This window comes from Miscanthus floridulus, chromosome 15 (genome assembly GCF_019320115.1).
Source record: "Miscanthus floridulus cultivar M001 chromosome 15, ASM1932011v1, whole genome shotgun sequence".
Taxonomy (NCBI): Eukaryota; Viridiplantae; Streptophyta; class Magnoliopsida; order Poales; family Poaceae; genus Miscanthus; species Miscanthus floridulus.
In genome coordinates this window covers 31544963-31564370 of record NC_089594.1, presented here as the reverse complement: position 1 = coordinate 31564370, position 19408 = coordinate 31544963, and the positions used below count along the sequence as shown (strand labels likewise).

Genomic DNA, 19408 nt, shown 5'->3' with positions numbered 1-19408 from the left:
ATCCCCTACAAATGCACCAAGACTATGAAGAACTTCGATCTCTAACGTCAAAGGCGAGCATTGCAGACATGGTACTGACCTTGATCTGCTTCATCACTCTAGAAAGGGAAGACTCCAGCCTCCTAAGCTCCCTAGTGGTGTCCTCTTCCTCAATGACCACCACTTTGTTGCCCCGCTTGTGGAGAATTTGGATAGCTTGAGGTCATGATTCCACATGCTCAATGTCTTCCACTTCATCCTCCTCCGTAGCTAGAGGCACCACCTAGGGGCTTGGTGGTCGGACAACATGTCTGACCACGCCCTCTGACACTTCAGGGAGCGCCGTCTGCTCCGCTAGCACCATAGACTTCTCTGTTCTGGACTCTAGCATGACATCGGATACTCCAGCCTTCGCTCCTGAGGACTCGACGACTTCCGCTGTTGCCCTAGGCACTACCGCTGACCCGTCCACTATTGGCGCCAACCTTTCTCTGCCACCAAGTCCACCAGTAGGGGAGGTTGACTCCTTCGTAGGCTATCGAGCACCTGCGGACTCCAGGACAGGAGCTGCCGATGTTGCCTCCATGTCGGGACCAGCCCCCGGTTGCTCGCTAGTCTGGATGGATGGATTCAACTCCTCCGTACGCCTCGCTCTGTATCAGATTATCTCATCAATCTCCACTGTGATAAGGATTCGACAATAGATCAACTCCAAGACAAGGATACTTATGTATCGGCTTGCTGGTATACTTTTGAAAGGTCCTAATGGCTAGAGGGGGTGAATAGCCTATTAAAAATTTCTACAATAACACTTAACAAACCGGTTAGACAACTATGAGGCGAAGCAAGTATTGCGCTAGCCTACTAAAAATGCAAGCCACCTACCATAATTCTAGTTTATATAGTTTCTATCCACACAATAGTTATGTCACTACACTAAGTTAGTGTGCTCTCAAAGGCTATCTAAAGACCCACACTAACCAAACTAACAAGCTCACACAACTAGCTACACTAAAGAGCTTGACAACTAGTTTGCGGTAATGTAAAGAGAGTGAGCAAGATAGTTATACCGCCGTGTTGAGGAGTGAATGAATCAATCACAAGAATGAATACCAATGAAGACCAATCACCTCAGAATCAAATGATGACACAATGATTTTTTACCATGGTTCACTTGCTTGCCGGCAAGCTGGTCCTTGTTGTGGCGATTCACTCACTTGGAGGTTCACGTGCTAATTGGCATCACACACCAAACCCTCAATAGGGTGCCGCACAACCAACACAAGATGAGTATCACACAAGCCACGAGCAATCCACTAGAGTACCTTTTGGCTCTCCGCCAGGGAAAGGTCAAAAACCCATCACAATCACCACGATCGGAGCTAGAGACAATCACCAACCTCCACTCGATGATCCTCACTGCTCCAAGCCATCTAGGTGGTGGAAACCACTAAGAGTAACAAGCGAATCCCATAGTGAAACACAAACACCAAGTGCCTCTAGATGCAAACAATCAAGCAATGCACTTGGATTCTCTCCCAATCTCACAAAGACGATGAATCAATGATGGAGAGGAGTGGGAGGGCTTTGGCTAAGCTCACTAGGTTGCTATGTCAATGCAAATGGCCAAGAGATTGAGCTTGAGATGGCCATGGGGCTTAAATAGAAGCCCCCCACAAAATAGAGTCATTGTACCCCTTCACTGGGCACAATACAGGGTGACCGGACACACCGATCATATTGATCGGACGCTGGACCCCAGTGTCTGGTCGTTCGATGCACGCCACATGTCCCCTCTCTTCAAATACTGAGCGCTCGATCCCAATGGTCAAGTGATGATCGAACGCGCTGCTGTGAGGTGACCGAACGCTGGACCTCAGCGTCCGGTAGTTTCCAGTAAGCATCCAAAAATGAGAAATCACGACCGGACGTGTCTGGTCATGCTCGACCGGACTCACCCAGCGTCTGGTCACTTGGCGTCTCCTTTGTGCGCTGCCATGTCAGTAGGACCGGACACAACCCTCCAGCGTCCAGTCACTAAGTGACCCAGCGTTTGGTCAGAGACCGACGCTAGCGTCTTTGCTACTTCTACAGACCGGATGCACCGGTCCTTCTGAGACCAGTGTCTGGTCACTCACAGTGACCTCTGTCTTTTCTGTATAGGGCGCCGGTGGCACCATCGGACTATCCACACTCCACCGGTGAAGTTCCTAACCCTTGCTCAAATGTGCCAATCACCAAGTGTATCACCTTGTGCACATGTGTTAGCATATTTTCACAAACATTTTCAAGGGTGTTAGCACTCCACTAGATCCTAAATGCATATGCAATGAGTTTGAGCATCTAGTGGCACTTTGATAACCGCATTTTGATATGAGTTTCACCCCTCTTAATAGTACGGCTATCGATCCTAAATGTGATCACACTCACTAAGTGTCTCGATCACCAAAACAAAATGACTCCTACCATTTATACCTTTGCCTTGAGCCTTTTATTTTTCTCTTTCTTCTTTTCAAGTCCAAGCACTTGATCATCACCATGGCATCACCATCATCATGTCATGATCTTCATTTGCTTCATCACTTGGAATGTGCTACCTATCTCATGATCACTTGATAAACTAGGTTAGCATTTAGGGTTTCATCAATTCACCAAAACCAAACTAGAGCTTTCAACTTTTCTGAACCGGCGCTACCTACCCGAACCCCTAGGCGTGGCTCTAGGGTCGACGCCTATGCCCTAAGATTGAGGTCTCACAGTCTCTCCCATCAGCCCCTCCTCTGCCAGCCGCTCTAGGACTCCCCCCGCCTACTGCTCGGGGACTCCCTTCACCTGCTGCTCAGGGACTCCCTCCCCTCCCTTCTTTGCTCCTCCATGCGCGTGTTGCGCAGAGGTGCTTCAATGCTCAGACATGGAGTTACTGGAGCCCCATCGTCGTCCGACCACTTTGACATTGCCACACTCTACGTCCGAGTGGTCTAGTCACCGCCAAGCGAGATGCCGCTCGATTTATGGGGGGCAACACCCGCCATCTCCTCTTTTTCTGGGCTGGTTCATCTGCTGTGGCCCTCTTCCCCTAGACTTTCTCCGACACTGGGGGAGGACTCTCTGTCCATCCAGCGTTCGAGCCTATGGACTCCGATGAGGCGCTAACGGCTCCCTCCTCAGGCTAAACTGGTGGTCGGGCGTCTATCGCCTATGGCCAATCGCCCCTCGACACGCCCAAGAAGTACACCGCTCGGTCCTAGGAATGGATCTTTCCACAAGTGAATTAGCACACTGCTCGGCAATGGTAGAGGATGAAAAGCATCAGGAATAAAACAATTGGGGTGTTTACCTGAGGAGGCATGTTTGTACAGTTGAAGGCCCTCGTCTGCTTTGACACACTGAACAAGGCATTTGGAGCGAATAGCTCTATGGCCCACTCTAGCACTTCATCCTTCAACAGCCTCCCCGAGCTCTCTCAGGTACCATCATTGTCACCCTTGAAGTCATAGCCTATGTGGGCCCTCTCCTTGCAGGGCTAGACACGGCACACTATGATGCTCGCTGCCACTAGTCTGCCATTAATTTTCATGCCCTTTATTAGGTCGAGGACCTCCCTCACCTGCTCCATGTCGACACTGCTTGGCTTCTCTGACTAGCTCCTCTGGTTCTCTGGAACATGGTCGACATCGCAGTGGATGGCGAGATGGTTCTACTTCATGTAGAACCACCTGGTGTTCCACCCCTTTAGCGAGGTGTTTAGTGGTACAATGATGTACTCACTCGCCATCCCATTGCGGAGTTGAAGATACACACCGCCGACCACCTTTGAACCGCCGCCACCCTTTTTCTTTAGCCAGAATAGATGACAGAAGAGGTTGAATTGGGGAAGAACTCCAAGATATGTCTCACAGAAGTGGATGAAGATGAAGATGTGCAAGATGGTGTCTGGATGGAGGTTGCACAGACTAATGACCTAGAATTCCAGCAGATCCCTCAAGAATGGATGAACGGGAAAATCTAACCCACACCAGAAATAATCCGCAAAAACTATGGCTTTGTTGGTATGGGGCATTGGAAAGGGCTCACCGCTGACTGGCCGCCATCTGGTGGTGACACGATCTGGGAGAACGCCCGCTCCCACCATCCTGTTGATCTTCGCCTCCCCCATGACCGACGGCACCCACTCATTGTCGCGGCTGGCTCCGGCGGCCGCCTTCTTTGGGTTTCCAGCTCCCTTCTTTGACGCCATCTCTCAGATCTATTTTGGGATTAGCGGTGGGAGCGTGTGTGAATCTAGAAGTGCAAGGGCTAAGGAGGAAGATGAAACGACAAAATGGCAAAGGTGGGAGCATGGGGTGCGATGACGTAGTTATAAAACATTCCTCCCACCTTTCGCATTCGAGGGTTTTTGGGAAACCGCTCCCATGATTTGCGCCACTCCAAATTCTCCGCAACAGCGTGGTGGGCCATTAACTGGGCTTTCGTGCAACTGCAGCTCATATCGCCCATTTATCGCCGTAATTTGTTACTGCTCATCGAATATTCGCCGACTTCTCCGCCATCTGTTACGGCTCAGTAATTACTACTGTACAACCATTACTTCAGCTTTTTCTCTAGGATTTGTTTTCTCCAAGATTTCCTCATGTGGCTCGAGGACAACGTCAACACTATGACTTGGTTCCTCACCGTACTAGGGACTTTCTTCTGTTGACTGCTGTTTCTGACCCTGGCACCACGTGACCACATCACCTACTGTCAGGCTCGGGGACTAAGTGGGCACACTTCACCTTATGGTGAATGTGCTTTTCTCATCTCGAGGCTACGCCCAGGGACTGGCTGCTGCTCGGCTGGTTTTTTACTTTTCTTTACTTTAGACCCTGGCACCACGTGACTACGTCACCTACTGTTAGGCTCGGAGACTAAGTGGGCACACTTCACCTTACGGCGAGTGTGTTTGCTTTAATCTAGAAGACTTCTCGCCTCTTGAAGCTAAAGAAGACTATCTCACTTTCTCGTGGTTGGACTCTAAGTGGGCACACTTGGTCTACTGTGAATTTTTTTTTGATTCTGAACTTGAGCTCCTTACATTCTTATGGCAAGCTGTACTTAGGTTACACTACTTGACGATGGTTCATGCTGCTCGACGACGGTTTACACTGCTCGGCGATGGTTCATGCTGCTCGACGATAGTTCACGCTACTCGGCAACGGCTCACAACTGCTCAGCAACTTATCATGGTGGTTGAACCATGAGTTTGACTGCTCGGCTTTGTTCGCACCTACTTGAACATGCTCAAGACGGTGATGCACATCGGATACAAGGCGCTCGGGGACTAGCTATGGGGGATATGACCCCGGATACCCATGGCAGACCACATGGGCTGCGCCCCCAGGGGCGGCCCAGCCCACAAGATGAAGCCTTGTGGGGCACGACGCTACTCGCCGCCTCCCGTAAGACACAAGGAAGATATCTTGAAGATAATACGAGATTTGTTAGGATACGTATGATCCCATGATTTCTTAATCTGTTATTACTTTTCGGTTATCTCCTAGATCTAACCAACTTGTAACCCTGCCCTCGAACTATATAAGATGGGCAGAGACCCCCTCCAAACACACGTAATATTATACGATAGCCAATACAATCCAACAGACTACATGAGTAGGGTATTACATCATACTGACGGCCTGAACCTATCTAACTCGTGTGTCTCTATTGCCTTCTTGTTCTCAATTACACGTATCTCTGCCGATCAATCTACCTTTGTGGGATATCCCTCGGAGGACTGGCGACGATATTCTGTCGACACAATAGCTAGTGGCTGCCAGGTCTGGGGAGGTGCTGCACTAGGCTATGGCTGCCACGACGTAGCACTTGGAGATGGAGCGGCCATGTGCTAGCGACCGGCCATGTGCTGCATGTCGAGCCGAACCGATCTATGCGCCGTCGGGAAAAAGGGGGGTAATGGCAGAGGATTGCCGGAGATGTGAGAGAACAAGGAGAGCGAGAGAGGCGTAGCTGTTTTGGAAAAACTATTTAGCAAAACAGTTTCACCAATAACTTCATGTATGGTTGAGAGAGGAAATCGAGGGAGAGAGTTGTGAAAAACTACTTTTCTTCCAACTTCACTTCTCTCCTTTCCTTTGTGAGGGCATAAAAAAGAGCTTCAACAATGAGCTATTTTGAAAAAAAGATGTTTAGCAAAAAAAAACAGCTCACAAAAACTCATGAAGTTGTTGGTGCAGCTGCAGCAAACAAGACTTAACCATGGCCCCCTTTAAATTCATCCAACTAATAAATCAGTTAATTGTTAGTTAAGTACCTAGCCAACAACTATCTCACTAGCTATTCAAACTTAGCTAATACTCCTATGTACCCCTATTCACATTGCCTAGCAGTAGCAAATAGGAAAGGGAGAACATTATGGGCCTGTTTGGCAGGGCTCTGGCTTCTCTGAAAATGGCTCCGGCTCTGGCTCCTCTGAAGAAGCAGCTTCTCTGGAGGAGCTGAAGCCGTTCTGGAAAACGTTTGGCAAAACGGCTCCTTCGCACTAGACGACGTGAACCCACAGCAAGGAGCCGCGCGAAGCTCGTTTTTTAGGTTTCTCCTGCGCAGATAAAAAATAACTCCGGCTATTGACCGGCTCTCCATACGGAGCCCTGAGCCTACCAAAGAGGCTCCATATATAAAACCACCAATGCATTTTTTTAGTTAGTGGATCCAAATACAACAACAACAAAGCCTTTAAGTCCCAAATAAGTTGGGGTAGACTAGAGTTGAAACCCAACAGAAGCAATCAAGGTTCAGGCACGTGAATAGCTGTCTTCCAAGCACTTCTATCTATGGCTAAGTCTTTGGGTATATTCCATCCTTTCAAGTCTTCTTTTATTGCCTCTACCCAAGTCAACTTCGGTCTTCCTCTGCCTCTCTTCACGTTACTATCCTGACTTAGGATTCCACTACGTACCGGTGCATCTGGAGGTCTCCGTTGCACATGTCCAAACCATCTCAACCGGTGTTGGACAAGCTTTTCTTCAATTGGCGCTACCCCTAATCTCTCACGTATATCATCGTTCCGAACTCGATCCCTTCTCGTATGACCGCAAATCCAACGCAACATACGTATTTCTGCGACACTTAGCTGTTGAATATGTTGTTTTTTCGTAGGCCAACATTCTGCACCATACAACATAGCAGGTCTAATCGCCATCCTATAAAACTTGCTTTTTAGCTTCTGTGGTACCCTTTTGTCACAAGTTAGTGATCCAAATATCACCGAGTTAATAAGCACTGAACTATTAGTCAGCTAAATATTAGTTGTTAATAGATCCAATGCAAACAGGTTACGTAGCAAACGTAACGTAAGTTAAACTGAAAAAAAATTATATACTTTGGCTATGCGCATATATGAGATACTGTTGGAACGAAAAGAAAATAGAGAGCCAGAGGACATGTTATCCTTGTCCAGGTTGCAGTGATGGGATGGGGATGGGTGCATGAGCACGCTTCCATGAACAATTTGGCGCTCTCGATGCTCTCGCCCTCGACCTCAGGTTTCCCGCCACGTCCCCGACCCTCCAAGGCCGCCACCAACGCCGCCGCGCCCTCGGGCGACGCCTCGCTCTGCGCCTTCCGCGCCGGCCGAGCCCTCCACGCTAACCCGGCGCTGATACCCGCGCTCGCGGCCTGCGCGCGGCTGCCCGCCGCCGTGGCCGAGGTCGAGCAGATCCACGCGCTCCTCGTCAAGTCCGGTGTCCCGCGGACTGTCTCCGATGTCCAAGCGTCCACCTCCCTGGTTCGAGCCTACTCACGGCTCGGCCGCGTGTGCGACGCGCGCAAGGTGTTCGATGGAATGCCGGACCGGACGGTGGTCACCTGGAACGTCCTGCTTGATGCGCTTGTCAGAGATGGCGACTTGGACGCTGCATGGGAGGTATCTGTGGAAATGCCACAGCGCAATGTGGTTTCTTGGAACACCATAATCGCTGGTTTTGCAAGGAATGGGTGGGCGCAGGAGGCAGTGGACTTGTTTGTCGAGATGACTGTGGCTTATGGGTTGGCGCCAGATGAGGCCACGATGGTTGGCTTCATATTGGCTGTTCGGGACATTGGTCTACTTGGAATTGGGAAGAGTGCACATGGGTATGTTCTCCGTCGGGAGTTCTCACTTGACGGTGCTCTTGGGGTTGCGCTAATCAGTATGTACACGAGGTGCGGGAGCATGGGTGCTGCACACAGTTGCTTCTTGAGTGTCACCACCAAGAATGTGGAGCATTGGACCTCTTTGATCGCGGGTTTCGCAGCACATGGTCAACCAGAGAAAGCATTGAGGTTGTTCATCGAGATGAGGCGGGTGGGCATTGAGCCTAGTGGTGTCACCTTTGTAGCCATCTTGAACGCCTGCAGCCATGGTGGGCTTGTCAGTGAAGGTTTCAAGTACTTCGACCTAATGAGGAGCATGGGCATCAGGCCAATGATCCAGCACTATGGCTGCTTGGTTGATCTCCTTGGCCGTGCTGGGTTCTTGAAGGAGGCCTTCAATCTTGCCAGCAATCTACCTGAAGATCCTGGTTTTGTAATCTGGAGCTCGCTACTAGCAGCCTGCCGTAGACATGGCGATGTCGACATGGCAGAGCTCACTGCGTCAAAGTTGGCAGACGCAAAACCAAGTCATGGCAGCTCGTATGTGCTGCTATCGAATACATATGCACGAGCGAAACAATGGGAGGACTTGAAGAGGACGCGGAGGAGGATGGAGGAACATGGGGTAACCAAGAAACCTGGGCTCAGCTGGATAGAGGAAGATGGAAGTGTACATTCCTTTGTCACTGCAGACAAGTTGCATATGGAAAGCGAGGGTATTTATCAGATGTTGGAGGATTTGAAACATAATTTGACATCATCTGCATATGAACCTGAACCGTTCGCTCTTTCTGAACAATTGTAATAAATTTCTTTGGAGGAAGATTATCACTTGTTAATAAAAATCCATAATAAATATTAAATATATATTTAAACTTATGAGCAGGAACAAGGCTGTACCTGAGAATGACTTAATTAAGTATATGTTACTAATGAAAGTAATCGTACACTTTAACTGCATTTACATATTTTTGCTGGGAGTACTCTCTAGCAATTCGCACAAGACAAGGGCACAGAACTACAATCAGACCAGGCAGTTCGACATTTCCCCAGCAATTCCTCGCTCTCGTGCTTATCTCTAATCTACAGCTGTAAGTTCTGTACATTAAACAGTCATCTAGCCTGATAGTGTGGTCGAAATGCTTGATTAGGCCCACCAGATAGACGGTCTCTCGATCTAGTTTTAGCAACATCAACAACTATCATCCAGCCGTTTATTATCTGCAGATAAAAGTATAACCGTGAGTTTCAAGAGGTCTGTAAATATCCTACAACTGTAACAATGCTAGTTGTATAATAGGAATTATAATCACCTACCTGTCCATTCATTGCTTTTAGAGCAGCACCTCCAGCTTCCTCAGTAGTGTATTCTACGAAGGCGTAGCCTTTTGATCTTTTTGATATCCTGTCCATAATTATCTTCACTGTATGTAACAAAGCAGTTCAATGAATCAGAAAGTCAGACGCAAAAGATAAATGAATGGGTACAAACATTTTTGCTACCCTATCACAAACCTTCAACGAGCTCACCGAAAGGCTCAAACGCTGCCCGCAAAGTTTTCTCAGATGTATAAAATGAAAGCCCTGCCATACAGTGTACACAAAAGTTAGGGACAGTCAAGATAGAAATAGATCTGAATAAATAAATGCTAATGATACATGAACAAACAAATTAGGTAAAATGCACAAAAAAGTAGTATATGTTGTGCTTCACCTGTAACAAAGAGCCTTTTAGTTTTGATATCGGCCACTCCAGTCCCTTCAGATGATTTCAAGCCATCATCACCTGAAACCATCAAAAGCATTTACTATCTGGGTGATTTATACAAGCCCTCTAAGAAGCATGGACATTCAAGTTGTCAGATGCACCCCAGGCATGCTAGGTACAAGTTCAATGAGAGTATAAAGTGTAAGAAAATCAAATGTACCAACTTAAGTCCTCCAAGGATTAATAGCAAAATTGGTATATGGATGGCATCATCTTAGTATTGATCAGGCCATAGAAATGAACCTCACAAAGGAACAGCAAAAGAATACAAAGCTGTGTAGGGGAAGAAATAGGATTTTAGTTTTGGCCTTTGGGGTAAAATAATCAGAACCTTGCTTGTTCTAGTCTTGTCGAAACTGTCTGGTTTTCAAGTTTCAACTTAGTTCATATGAATTGCTTGTGGTTGACTAATCCAAATTTTCAAATCATTAACTCTAGATATCTTGTTAGAATGGAAAACAAGGCCAAACCCAGGCACAAGATTTGTATAGCAGTATTGGTGGTTTCCTGCATTGAAAATTTGAAATGCACCATAAAAGGTCTTGAACAGGAAGAAAGGAATTTTGGCTGCCAATGATGCACATCGTGATGGAAATGGGACTTAAGATAATGGCATTAAGAAATGAGTATATATTTATCAGAAGCAGAAGAAATGAGAACAAACCTTTGTAATCTTTGTTGTCTGATCCAAAGTTCATATCGGGTTGAACAGATAACACTCCAGGAACATCTGGTATGCAAAGTTACTTGTCAGGATTTGTCAGGACTCTATACAAAGAGAGATGAAAGCCCAAGTTGCTCACCAGCTAACTCTTTTGCGCACTCTTCATCAATATGACAGCAGAAACCATAATCCCTCTCCCATGAAATGTGATATATGCTAACTTGGGCATCCTGTTCGCTGAAAAATTGAGAGATGACAATATTTTTATCATGCACACAACAGGCAGATACTAGTAAAGTAGTAGCTAGGTTGATGTAAGATTTCATACTTCCCCAACACTTTCATAAGGATTTGGGTATAGTGATCCACCATTTGGGCCTTTGTCACGACTTCAACTCCGGGCTTCTCCATTCGGACAAGCCAAAACTCATTTTTCCCACTTGAAGATGTAGAAGCACTATCACTAATGCTTACAAGGTTAGCTGTCAAGAGACTCAAGCTGTGGTTATCCTTCTCTGATTTGTTACCCATATCTGGCTGAACAGATAACACTCCCTGCATCTCTGTAAATTGAGAAGAGAGGAAGAAGCAAAATATGTATGAGTTCCAGTATGTACCTCTCCAAATGTTTTTCACTTTGTCAATCAGAGGTTCTAATTTTCAAATGCATCATCGAAATCAGTCCAACAGGTGGTGCAATTCCTAAACCAACAAAGCAACTTAATTATACCTTGGCATGCTAAAACTATTTTGGAATAGTATGTCTGAGTCTGAATAAGGAGAACAATTGCAAACTAGAATGATTCAGAGAATGTCATGATAAGAAAGACAGTTGTCTGCAGTTATCGACAAACTTGTACAACTGTTCCCAGTTTACACATATCTCACTCTGCAGGATTAAACTTTCTCACAAAATTATACTAATACGGAGCACCGAAGCACACCAGGTTTTTTCACACCGCACTTCACTAAGGGATTGGAGGTCATACTTGCAAGCTCCTTCGATGCATCCTCGTCGATCTCGCAGCGGAACACGTAGGTTCCATCCCACGAAGCCTCATATATGCGCATCTGCGCCTCCTTCTCACTGCTGTAATTACGCAGGGCACAATATTTTCAGCATAAAAACCGTCGAAAAAAAAGCTAAGTGTTCTTGTTTGCCAGAGAATGCATACTACTCACCTTCCCACAACCTGGGCCAGTGTGGCTGCGTAGTAATCCACGGCCTCTACGCGGGACACCCCACTGCCTCCCGCGGCGGCGGGGGGCGTATCCATCACAACCACCCACCTGGAGGAACGCGACTGGCTCTCAGTCGAAGCGGCGGAAAGTGGCGTGGGAGGCGACTGCGAAGATGAGGCGAGGAGGGGCAAACGGCGCCGGCCCCGCTGGCGAGCAATGGAACGGAGGGCGGAGGTCGAGAGGTGGGGGACTGAAATGGATTGGCTGCCGGCTTTGGTGGCGGTGGGAATGGAAACGGACACGGCGAGTCCGCCGCCGATGAGGAGGGAAGGTAGCACGGCGTCCATGGCTGGCGCGGTGGCGTATGAGGTACGGACCAGCGGGTTGGAAGTGGAAACGACTAGACGAGGCAGATGCGAGCTCGCTGCTCGCGGGAGTGGCTTACCGCCGGGCGCCGGTTAGCGGCTAGGTGGAGAAGACAACCCTAGTGTGGGCCGTGGGAGAAATATCCCGCCGTGCTAGTTTGCGGTGTCGTAGTTATGTTGGCCTCAAGTAATATCGGCCCAGTGGGCCGGTGTTTCATCGGCTGAACGGTCAAATCATATGTCGGCTGCTTGTTTTGTTGAAAAAAGTCCATTCTACCTCTCTCAATTATCTGATTTTTCTCCTTGAACTTTAAAATCAGAATCTTCCCCCGTGAACTCTCCTGTCCTAGTTTATGGTTTTGTCATTTTTAGTTAAAAAATAAGTAAATATTTGATAAGTTTTTAAACCACAAAAATTGTATCCAGGCTCTAAAAATTATAAAAACATTTCTAGAGATACACTAGGATAAAAGAAAATCCAAACAAATATATTTAGAGTTCATAAAAATAGACCTATATGTTTTAAAAAATAGATTTAGCTCTAGGAAAATGAAAATAACCAAAAAGAACTATAAAATTATTAAACATTTTAATTAATATGTAAACATGTTTTGAAACTTTTCATGAAAAAACATAATATGCAACTAGCATGATTGCATTCAACATTAATGTATGTTGCACTCGAGATGGTTGCATCTCATATTTTTATCATGCATAGTTTTTAAAACATGTTTATACATTGATTAGAATGCTTTAGGAGTTTTTAGTAGATTTTTTTTTCAATTTTACTAGAGCTAAACCTATTTTTTTGAATGTTTAAAGATGTTTTCATAATCTCTAAATATTTTTTTTTGATTTTTAATACCCTGATCTATCTCTAATTTTTAATGTGATTTAAAAATCCTTATAAACTATTTACCAAAAAGTTTAACTTAAAAGGACAAAAGTGCCTTCAAAACTCACTTTAAATCAAAGGCAAGGTGGTAATTTGGACGTTTTTGGAAGTTTCAGGGATAAGACGTCTGATTTTAAGTTCAAGAAGGAAAAATAAACTATGATAATAATTCAAGAAGATAGAATAGGCTTTTTTCATGCTTTGTTTGAGATTGCCAGATGGGCATGTGCAACTCGTGAGTGAAAAGGGTGATGAGGTGAGCGAACAATTTTGGTTTCGCTGAGAAGGACTATAGTACATTCTTATATAAATCTATTCGAAAAAATAAAGAAAATATAATAGGCCATTTCAATCTTTGTGCTATCTTATATAGGTGGATGAGACAACACAGAACTCAATATGTAACATGACAATTCTTATAAATTGTCAACCAACCTGAAATTCTAGAACTGTCGATGTTTTACCACCGATAGCCTGCCACGGGAGTACCCGGGGCAGTATGTTCGGGCTTCGGCGTATGCTGAACTCGATGGTTAACGCAAGAGACAGTCGATTTATCCTGGTTCAGGCCCTCGATCGTAGATCGAGTAATAACCTTACGTCTAGTCGGCGTTAGCCTTTGCGTTGGATTGATCGTGATGTGTTGTATTGTACCATTGTTGTCCCTTTCTCTCAGGAGCCCTGCCCTCCTTTATATAGTCAGGAGGCCAGAGTCCTAGTCGGTTTACAATGAGATTTCCTAGTATGATTACTTAATAGTTCTACTACTAAGATTACATGGGAAGAATCCTAGTTGGACTAGATCTTCTCTCTCCCTTACGGGGTATCCTGTGGGTCCCGCATCGACAAGCCCCCGAGCACTTCATGGTTGAGCTCTGAAAGTCTCGCTTTGCTCCTTCAAGTCTTGTTGAGTAGGAACAAAATGTCATCCGAGTGCTTTCTGGAGTGAAACCTTGTAGCGCTTCTTGGGATCTTCGAGTGGTGAGTGCTTTTTGAAGAAAAAGTACATCCATCTGGTTGTAGCCCCCGAGCCTCTTGCTATTTGGAACAAGGAGCTGGAGGATCTTGTCTTGAAGTTGCTCTGATTGTTCGTTGAAGTTTTATCAAAAAGAACTCGAATATGGCTCGTTCCGGGTTCTTTTTGTCGTAATGTCTTGGAGTGGTCTGCATTGAGGAAGTTTTTTGGCGACGTGCGCTTTTTCGAAGAAAAAGTGCACTCACTGAGTGTAGCCCCCGAGCCTCTTGCTATTTGGAACAAAAAGTTGGAGGGTCTTGATCCTTTATGTTGTTTAAAAATTTGTGTCCTGAAGTAGTCCCCGAGACTTGGATTATGTCATCATCCGAGTAGTTTTGCGACATCTTTCTGAAGTGGCCCTTTAGTCTTGGATTAAACCATCATTCGAGTAGTTTCGCAGCATGCAGCCTCCGAGCTTATGTCCGGGTTCTTTTTGGGTGGATGCAATTTTTTGTAAAAATTGCACTCACTGAGTGTAGCCCCCGAGCCTCTTGCTTTTACTTGCAAAAGTTGGAGGGTCCAGGTTCTTGTCTTCAAAAAATTCTGGGGCTATATGTCCCGCAGCCCCGTGCTTTGTCTGAGTTCTTCCCTTTAGAAAAGAAGTCGGATGAAGAGTTTTGATGTGTCGTCGTCGTTGTCAGATGTAGTTGTATGGTGGTGGTTGAGTGTAAATGCCTTTTGTTCACGGGTTGTACTGTGCTGGTATATTCTTCCGAATATGCCTGTCTTCGAGTACTGCTTCCTCTCGCCTGAGTCATCCATTATTGAGTCCTGTCTTTTCACTGTGTCCTTTGTTAGGCTTATTTCGTTGGTACTCCTAGTCCATGTGCGCCGCTCCTTTGGTCTATAAATACTGTCCCAGAGTGCTTGTTTTAATCCATTGGACATTCTGTTGAAATCTTCGTGGTTATGAACATGGTAGTTTGTGAAGTAGAGCAGCCTTCGGGCATATTTTGTAGTTCTTGTGTGTCTTGTCGTAGCTGGAGGAAGTCTTGTGATAGGGATTAGAGGTAGGCTAATCCCGCGATAGCATTGTGCCAGGGTGTACGTGGTGGTAGTTGGAGGAAGTCTTGTGATGTGGGCTTCGTTCCTTCATCCGGCAGTTCTGGGTTGATCCTCGTCGCCTGTCTTGAGACTATCCGGTGCAGATCAACACCATATCCAGCATCACATCGGTCTTGGGTAGACAGATGCCCGCTGGCCTTCTCTGCTCCATGTTGCCCTGCCATGCTGCCGATTTCCGTCTTGGATGCACTGCGTCCATCCTTTGAAGAAAATAGTATAGCTGATGGCGGTTTGTCCTTCCGAGTAGCAATTTGGGACATGTAGTCGTTCCAGAGCCTAGCCGTGTCTGTGTTCCTTTTTGCTACTTTGCTTTTCGTGGCGCCGAGTTCGTTGGGTCTTGTAAGATTTGTAATCTTTCATTTTTGAAGTTGCTTGTAATGTAACGAATCTTGTCTTCTGAGTTGTCTTTTACTTTTCTGCTGTGATCTCTGTCGTTCATGAGGTTACCGAGTTCTTTCTTAAATAACCGGGTTACTTTGTTCTTTGCGAGGTAGCCCTTTTTTTCTTCTTGGTTTGACGAGTTGTTCTTGTAGTTCATCTGATAACCCTACCGTGGTGCTGTGTGGATAAGTCTAAAATCTGCCCGTTGGTTTGTACCGTTGTGTGGATTCGTGCCCTCCGCCGTTTTAGCTGTGTCGGTAAATGGACCGTTGCGTTCTCACACTGTGTTTTAACGGGCCTTGTGGGCCGTTTTTGTTACCGAAAAATCTATTTAAAGACCTTTTATCTTCCTTTCCCTTGCTGTCTAGCTCTTGCCTTTAAACCCTAGCTTTCAGAAATCTGCCGCCGTCATCGTCGCTGTCACTTGATCACCTTCATCCTAGCTTTCTCTTTCCTAGTGCCTTCTTTGCTTCCGCCAGTTCATGGGAAAGAAGAAAACCACAAGCAAGTCTCAGGCGACCTTCGTGGATGAGGAGTCGTCCCTTTCTTTGAATGAAAACCAAGAGTTCGTGGCCATAAGGGCTGCTCAGAAGGTTTGGCCGGCTCCAACAACAAGCGAAGACCAGCTGAGCAAGCTCGTTGGCGATGGCTTGATTCAAAGCAAAGTCATCGCTGAATGGAGAGTTCTGGGTGAGCATCGGGTTCTAGCTCCGGGTCCTGGTGAGATTGTCCTCTTTGTTTCCTTTGTCTGCGCCGGACTTTGTCTTCCTGCTTCTGCCTTCCTTCATCAGTTTCTTGGTTATTTCGGAGTTAGTCTGAACCATCTAACCCCCAATGCCGTTCTCCATCTTTCTATTTTTGTTCACCTTTGTGAAGCCTTCCTTGGGATCCCTCCTTCCCTATCTCTTTTTCGCTTTTTCTTTCGTCTAAAACCTCAACCCCACCGTGAAGAAACCAGTGTTCTTGGTGGTTGCGGGATTCAGTTTTGCCAGGGTCTCAAGATTAAGTTTTTTGACTATGACCTGGTTGACTCCATAAAAGATTGGCGTGCCGAGTGGTTTTACGCTGCCAATTTGATCCCTTCCCTCGTCGTCCACTCTGGATCTAGTCCTGTGGTGAATGACCGATGGGACAAGAAGCTTGAGTCACCTGCTAAGATTCAAGTGATCCAGCCACTCCTTGATAGGATTAGCATGCTAAAATAGCAGGGTTTGACCGGCTTTGGTATCGTTTCGAGCTTTCTTCGTCGCCGGGTTCAGCCTTTGAAGGAGCGGGAACATCTTGGCTTTGAGTATTCTAGGGCCGAGGATCCCTCACGCATGGTCCCAACTCTTGAGCTGACCGGTGAGGAGGTACTCGAGCGCCTCCAGAAAATGCTGAAGGGAGTGAGCGTCATTCCTCCTGCCGTCTCCGAGTTCTCAGCCAATAACCCGCCCCCAGCTATGAGTTGTCTATCTTCTTGTTTGAGTACTTTATGTACCCTTGCTGCATCCGTTCTTGCTTAACCTTTCTTTGTCTTAGTGTTTTATTCTTTTTCGCAGGAGCTTGGGTGGAACTTTGTCGATCCGATCCCCCTTGATGCTCTCCCTACCGTGGCGGAGACTGGGGGTCGTCTAGCTGGAACTTCTGCAATTAGTAAGTCCCAAACCTCTACAGCCCTTCCTAGGGTTTCTTCCAGATTTGTTGATGTATATGAAGAATATGTTCCTCGTCTAGTCCCTCACGGTCCTCGCAGTGTCCCGAAGAGGGGGCGAATGGATGGGTCTTCATCTGGCCTGCCTGTCTCCAAGAAGCCTCGCAAACCAAGTACTCCCTCAGGTACTCCAGTCGTTGCTAGCATGCTCTTAGGTGAGCACATGTAATACTCTTTGTTCCTTTATTTTCCTGTTTCTCTCTTGAACCGAGTAGTTTTTATCTTCTTTTCAGCAGGTGCTCTGGTTTCCTTGGCTGAGGAAGAAGAGGATGATGAAGTACCCCTTGTCATGCGGCGGTGAGTTGTTTTTCATATTCCTATTGTATTGAATTTCTCTTCTTTGTCTTGACTTTCATTCTTGAACTTTTTGAAGTAATCGGAGGTCGGGTGTGAGTTCCTTCGAGGTTCCCGTGCCGACTTCTTCTGAAGCTCCGGTGTTGAGTTCTTTGGTTGCCTCTGTCCTGAGCTCTACCGCTCCTCCAGTGCGGAGTTCTTTCACGGTTCCAGCCCTGGCTTCTTCCACGGCTCCATTGTCGGCTATCCCGCTCCCATCGCCGGGTGGCGGGGACGTTTTCGCCGTCATGGTTCCCCCTGTGAGGCCTTCTTTTGGCTTCGCGAAGAAGAAAGTAGTCGGGTGAGTAAATTCTGGCTTTTATCCTTTTGGCTTCTTTCTTCCTTCTTCTGGTTCTTATCGGTGCTTCCTTTTGTCACTTTTCAGTGTTTCGTCTTCTCTCGTTTCTTCATCGACTTCTTCTCTGCCTCCCGTCGTGCCAACGAGTTCCGAGCCTCAGGACTCACAACATTCTGTTGATGAAGTTGCCGCGGGAGCTTCGGAGCTACCTGGCGAAGTTGCGGATTTGGCCACTCCGGAGGTGACTGTGGCCGTCGTGCCGGGTCCTTCTAAGGGTTTGGCTCCGGCTTCTCTGGAGGTTGCTTTGGTCGCTCCTTCTTCGCCCCAGCCGGCCTCTCCTTCCCCTTCTCTTGCTTCCAGCGGTCCCTCTTTTTCCGGTGGTGTGGTGCAACAGTTCGATGCCACTCATCGGTTATCGGAGCTAACCATAGCCTAGGGGAGCTTGTCGACCCTCGTGACTTCTTTTGGTGAAAAGCTCCAGATAGGTTTTATTGCTGCTCTTTTTTGTGTGCTTGTTTTTCTTCTATTCTCATGCCTTGTTTCTCTTTGCCTCTTTTTGCTCAGTCTTTCTCTCGTGATCATTCTGGCTTCTTTTTCTCATCTAAAAATGAGAGAAAGTTGTCTTCTGAGGTGGACGCTCTGAAAGCCAATCTCGACCTTCTCCGGGCTGAGTTGGAGACAGAGCGTCAAATGCATCGAAAGGAGGAGAAGACCCTTTGTGCCCGGGTAGTGGAGACAGAGAAGCAGAGAGATGCCGCGGTGGAGTCTGCGAAGGATGAATGCAAAGGTGCTGCGGGTTCTGCCTATTTCTTTTTGTATTTTTGACTTCTTTTTTCACTGACTTGTTCTTGGGTGTCTTGTCTAGCTCTCCGAGTTGAGAAGCAGAAGCTCTCAGAGAGTATCGATGAAATAAAGGCTCTTGTCCGCTCCAGTCATAATAAAGCTGAGGAGGTAATTACTCATGCTGAGGAAGAACTCGCCCTTGCTACGCTGATTAGGCGCGGAGCTGACAGAGATCTTGTGCAGGCCCAAAAAACTATTGAAAGCTTGTCTGGGAAGCTGGCGACGGCTACTGAAAATTGGAACGTTTTGTGGAAATCTTTTCGCTCAGTAGCCGATGTTCTCTGGACTCCAGCGGATGATGGGCAATCTTGGGCGTAGTTCATTCCCCGGATTTCGACTCATTTCCAAGAGTTCACGAAGAAGTGTGCTCAAGTATGTACCAAGAATGTGCTGGCCCAGGTCCGGGTCCTTGCTCCAGAGGCGCCTCTGTCCAAGATAGCAGAAGAAGCTGAAAGCCAAGAATACCTTGACACCATTGAGAGGATGGAGCCTGAGGTCGAAGGTTTAGCCAGTAGGGTTGTAGACAGTCTAAATATTGACATTTCTCTTTCTGATGACAATGCCTGATTCGACTGAACATTCCCTTGTAATATTACACTCCTCTTTAAATGAAGATTCTTTATTTTTGTTGATGTATTCTTTGCCTGGGTGCGGTTGAAGTTACTTGACTTGCTGAGTACTTTGTCCTATTTTCGTCTCTGCTCCACAAAACAACTCTGTGCGTTATTCTGATGAGACCCCTCGATTTGTCGAGTACTTTTCTTTTCTTCCCCTTTTGTGATCCGTTGAGTGCTTTG

General features: G+C 46.7%; 2 protein-coding genes across 2 annotated transcripts; one reads left to right on the top strand and one right to left on the bottom strand.

Moving 5' to 3' along the window:
• The first annotated feature begins 7430 nt into the window (after nt 1-7430).
• Nucleotides 7431-8969, top strand: LOC136508200 (pentatricopeptide repeat-containing protein At3g22690-like). Its single transcript, XM_066502836.1, has one exon. It carries the CDS (start codon nt 7445-7447, stop codon nt 8912-8914), a length of 1470 nt encoding a protein of 489 aa, XP_066358933.1. The 5' UTR covers nt 7431-7444; the 3' UTR covers nt 8915-8969.
• Nucleotides 8970-9018: 49 nt separating this feature from the next.
• Nucleotides 9019-12217, bottom strand: LOC136508201 (organelle RRM domain-containing protein 1, chloroplastic-like). The gene is made up of 9 exons (XM_066502837.1): nt 11724-12217; nt 11531-11631; nt 10870-11104; nt 10681-10778; nt 10542-10607; nt 9824-9895; nt 9625-9693; nt 9427-9533; nt 9019-9330 (listed from the first exon to the last, which is right to left on the bottom strand). Exons 1-9 carry the CDS (start codon nt 12068-12070, stop codon nt 9223-9225), a joined length of 1203 nt encoding a protein of 400 aa, XP_066358934.1. The 5' UTR covers nt 12071-12217; the 3' UTR covers nt 9019-9222.
• Nucleotides 12218-19408: the final 7191 nt, after the last annotated feature.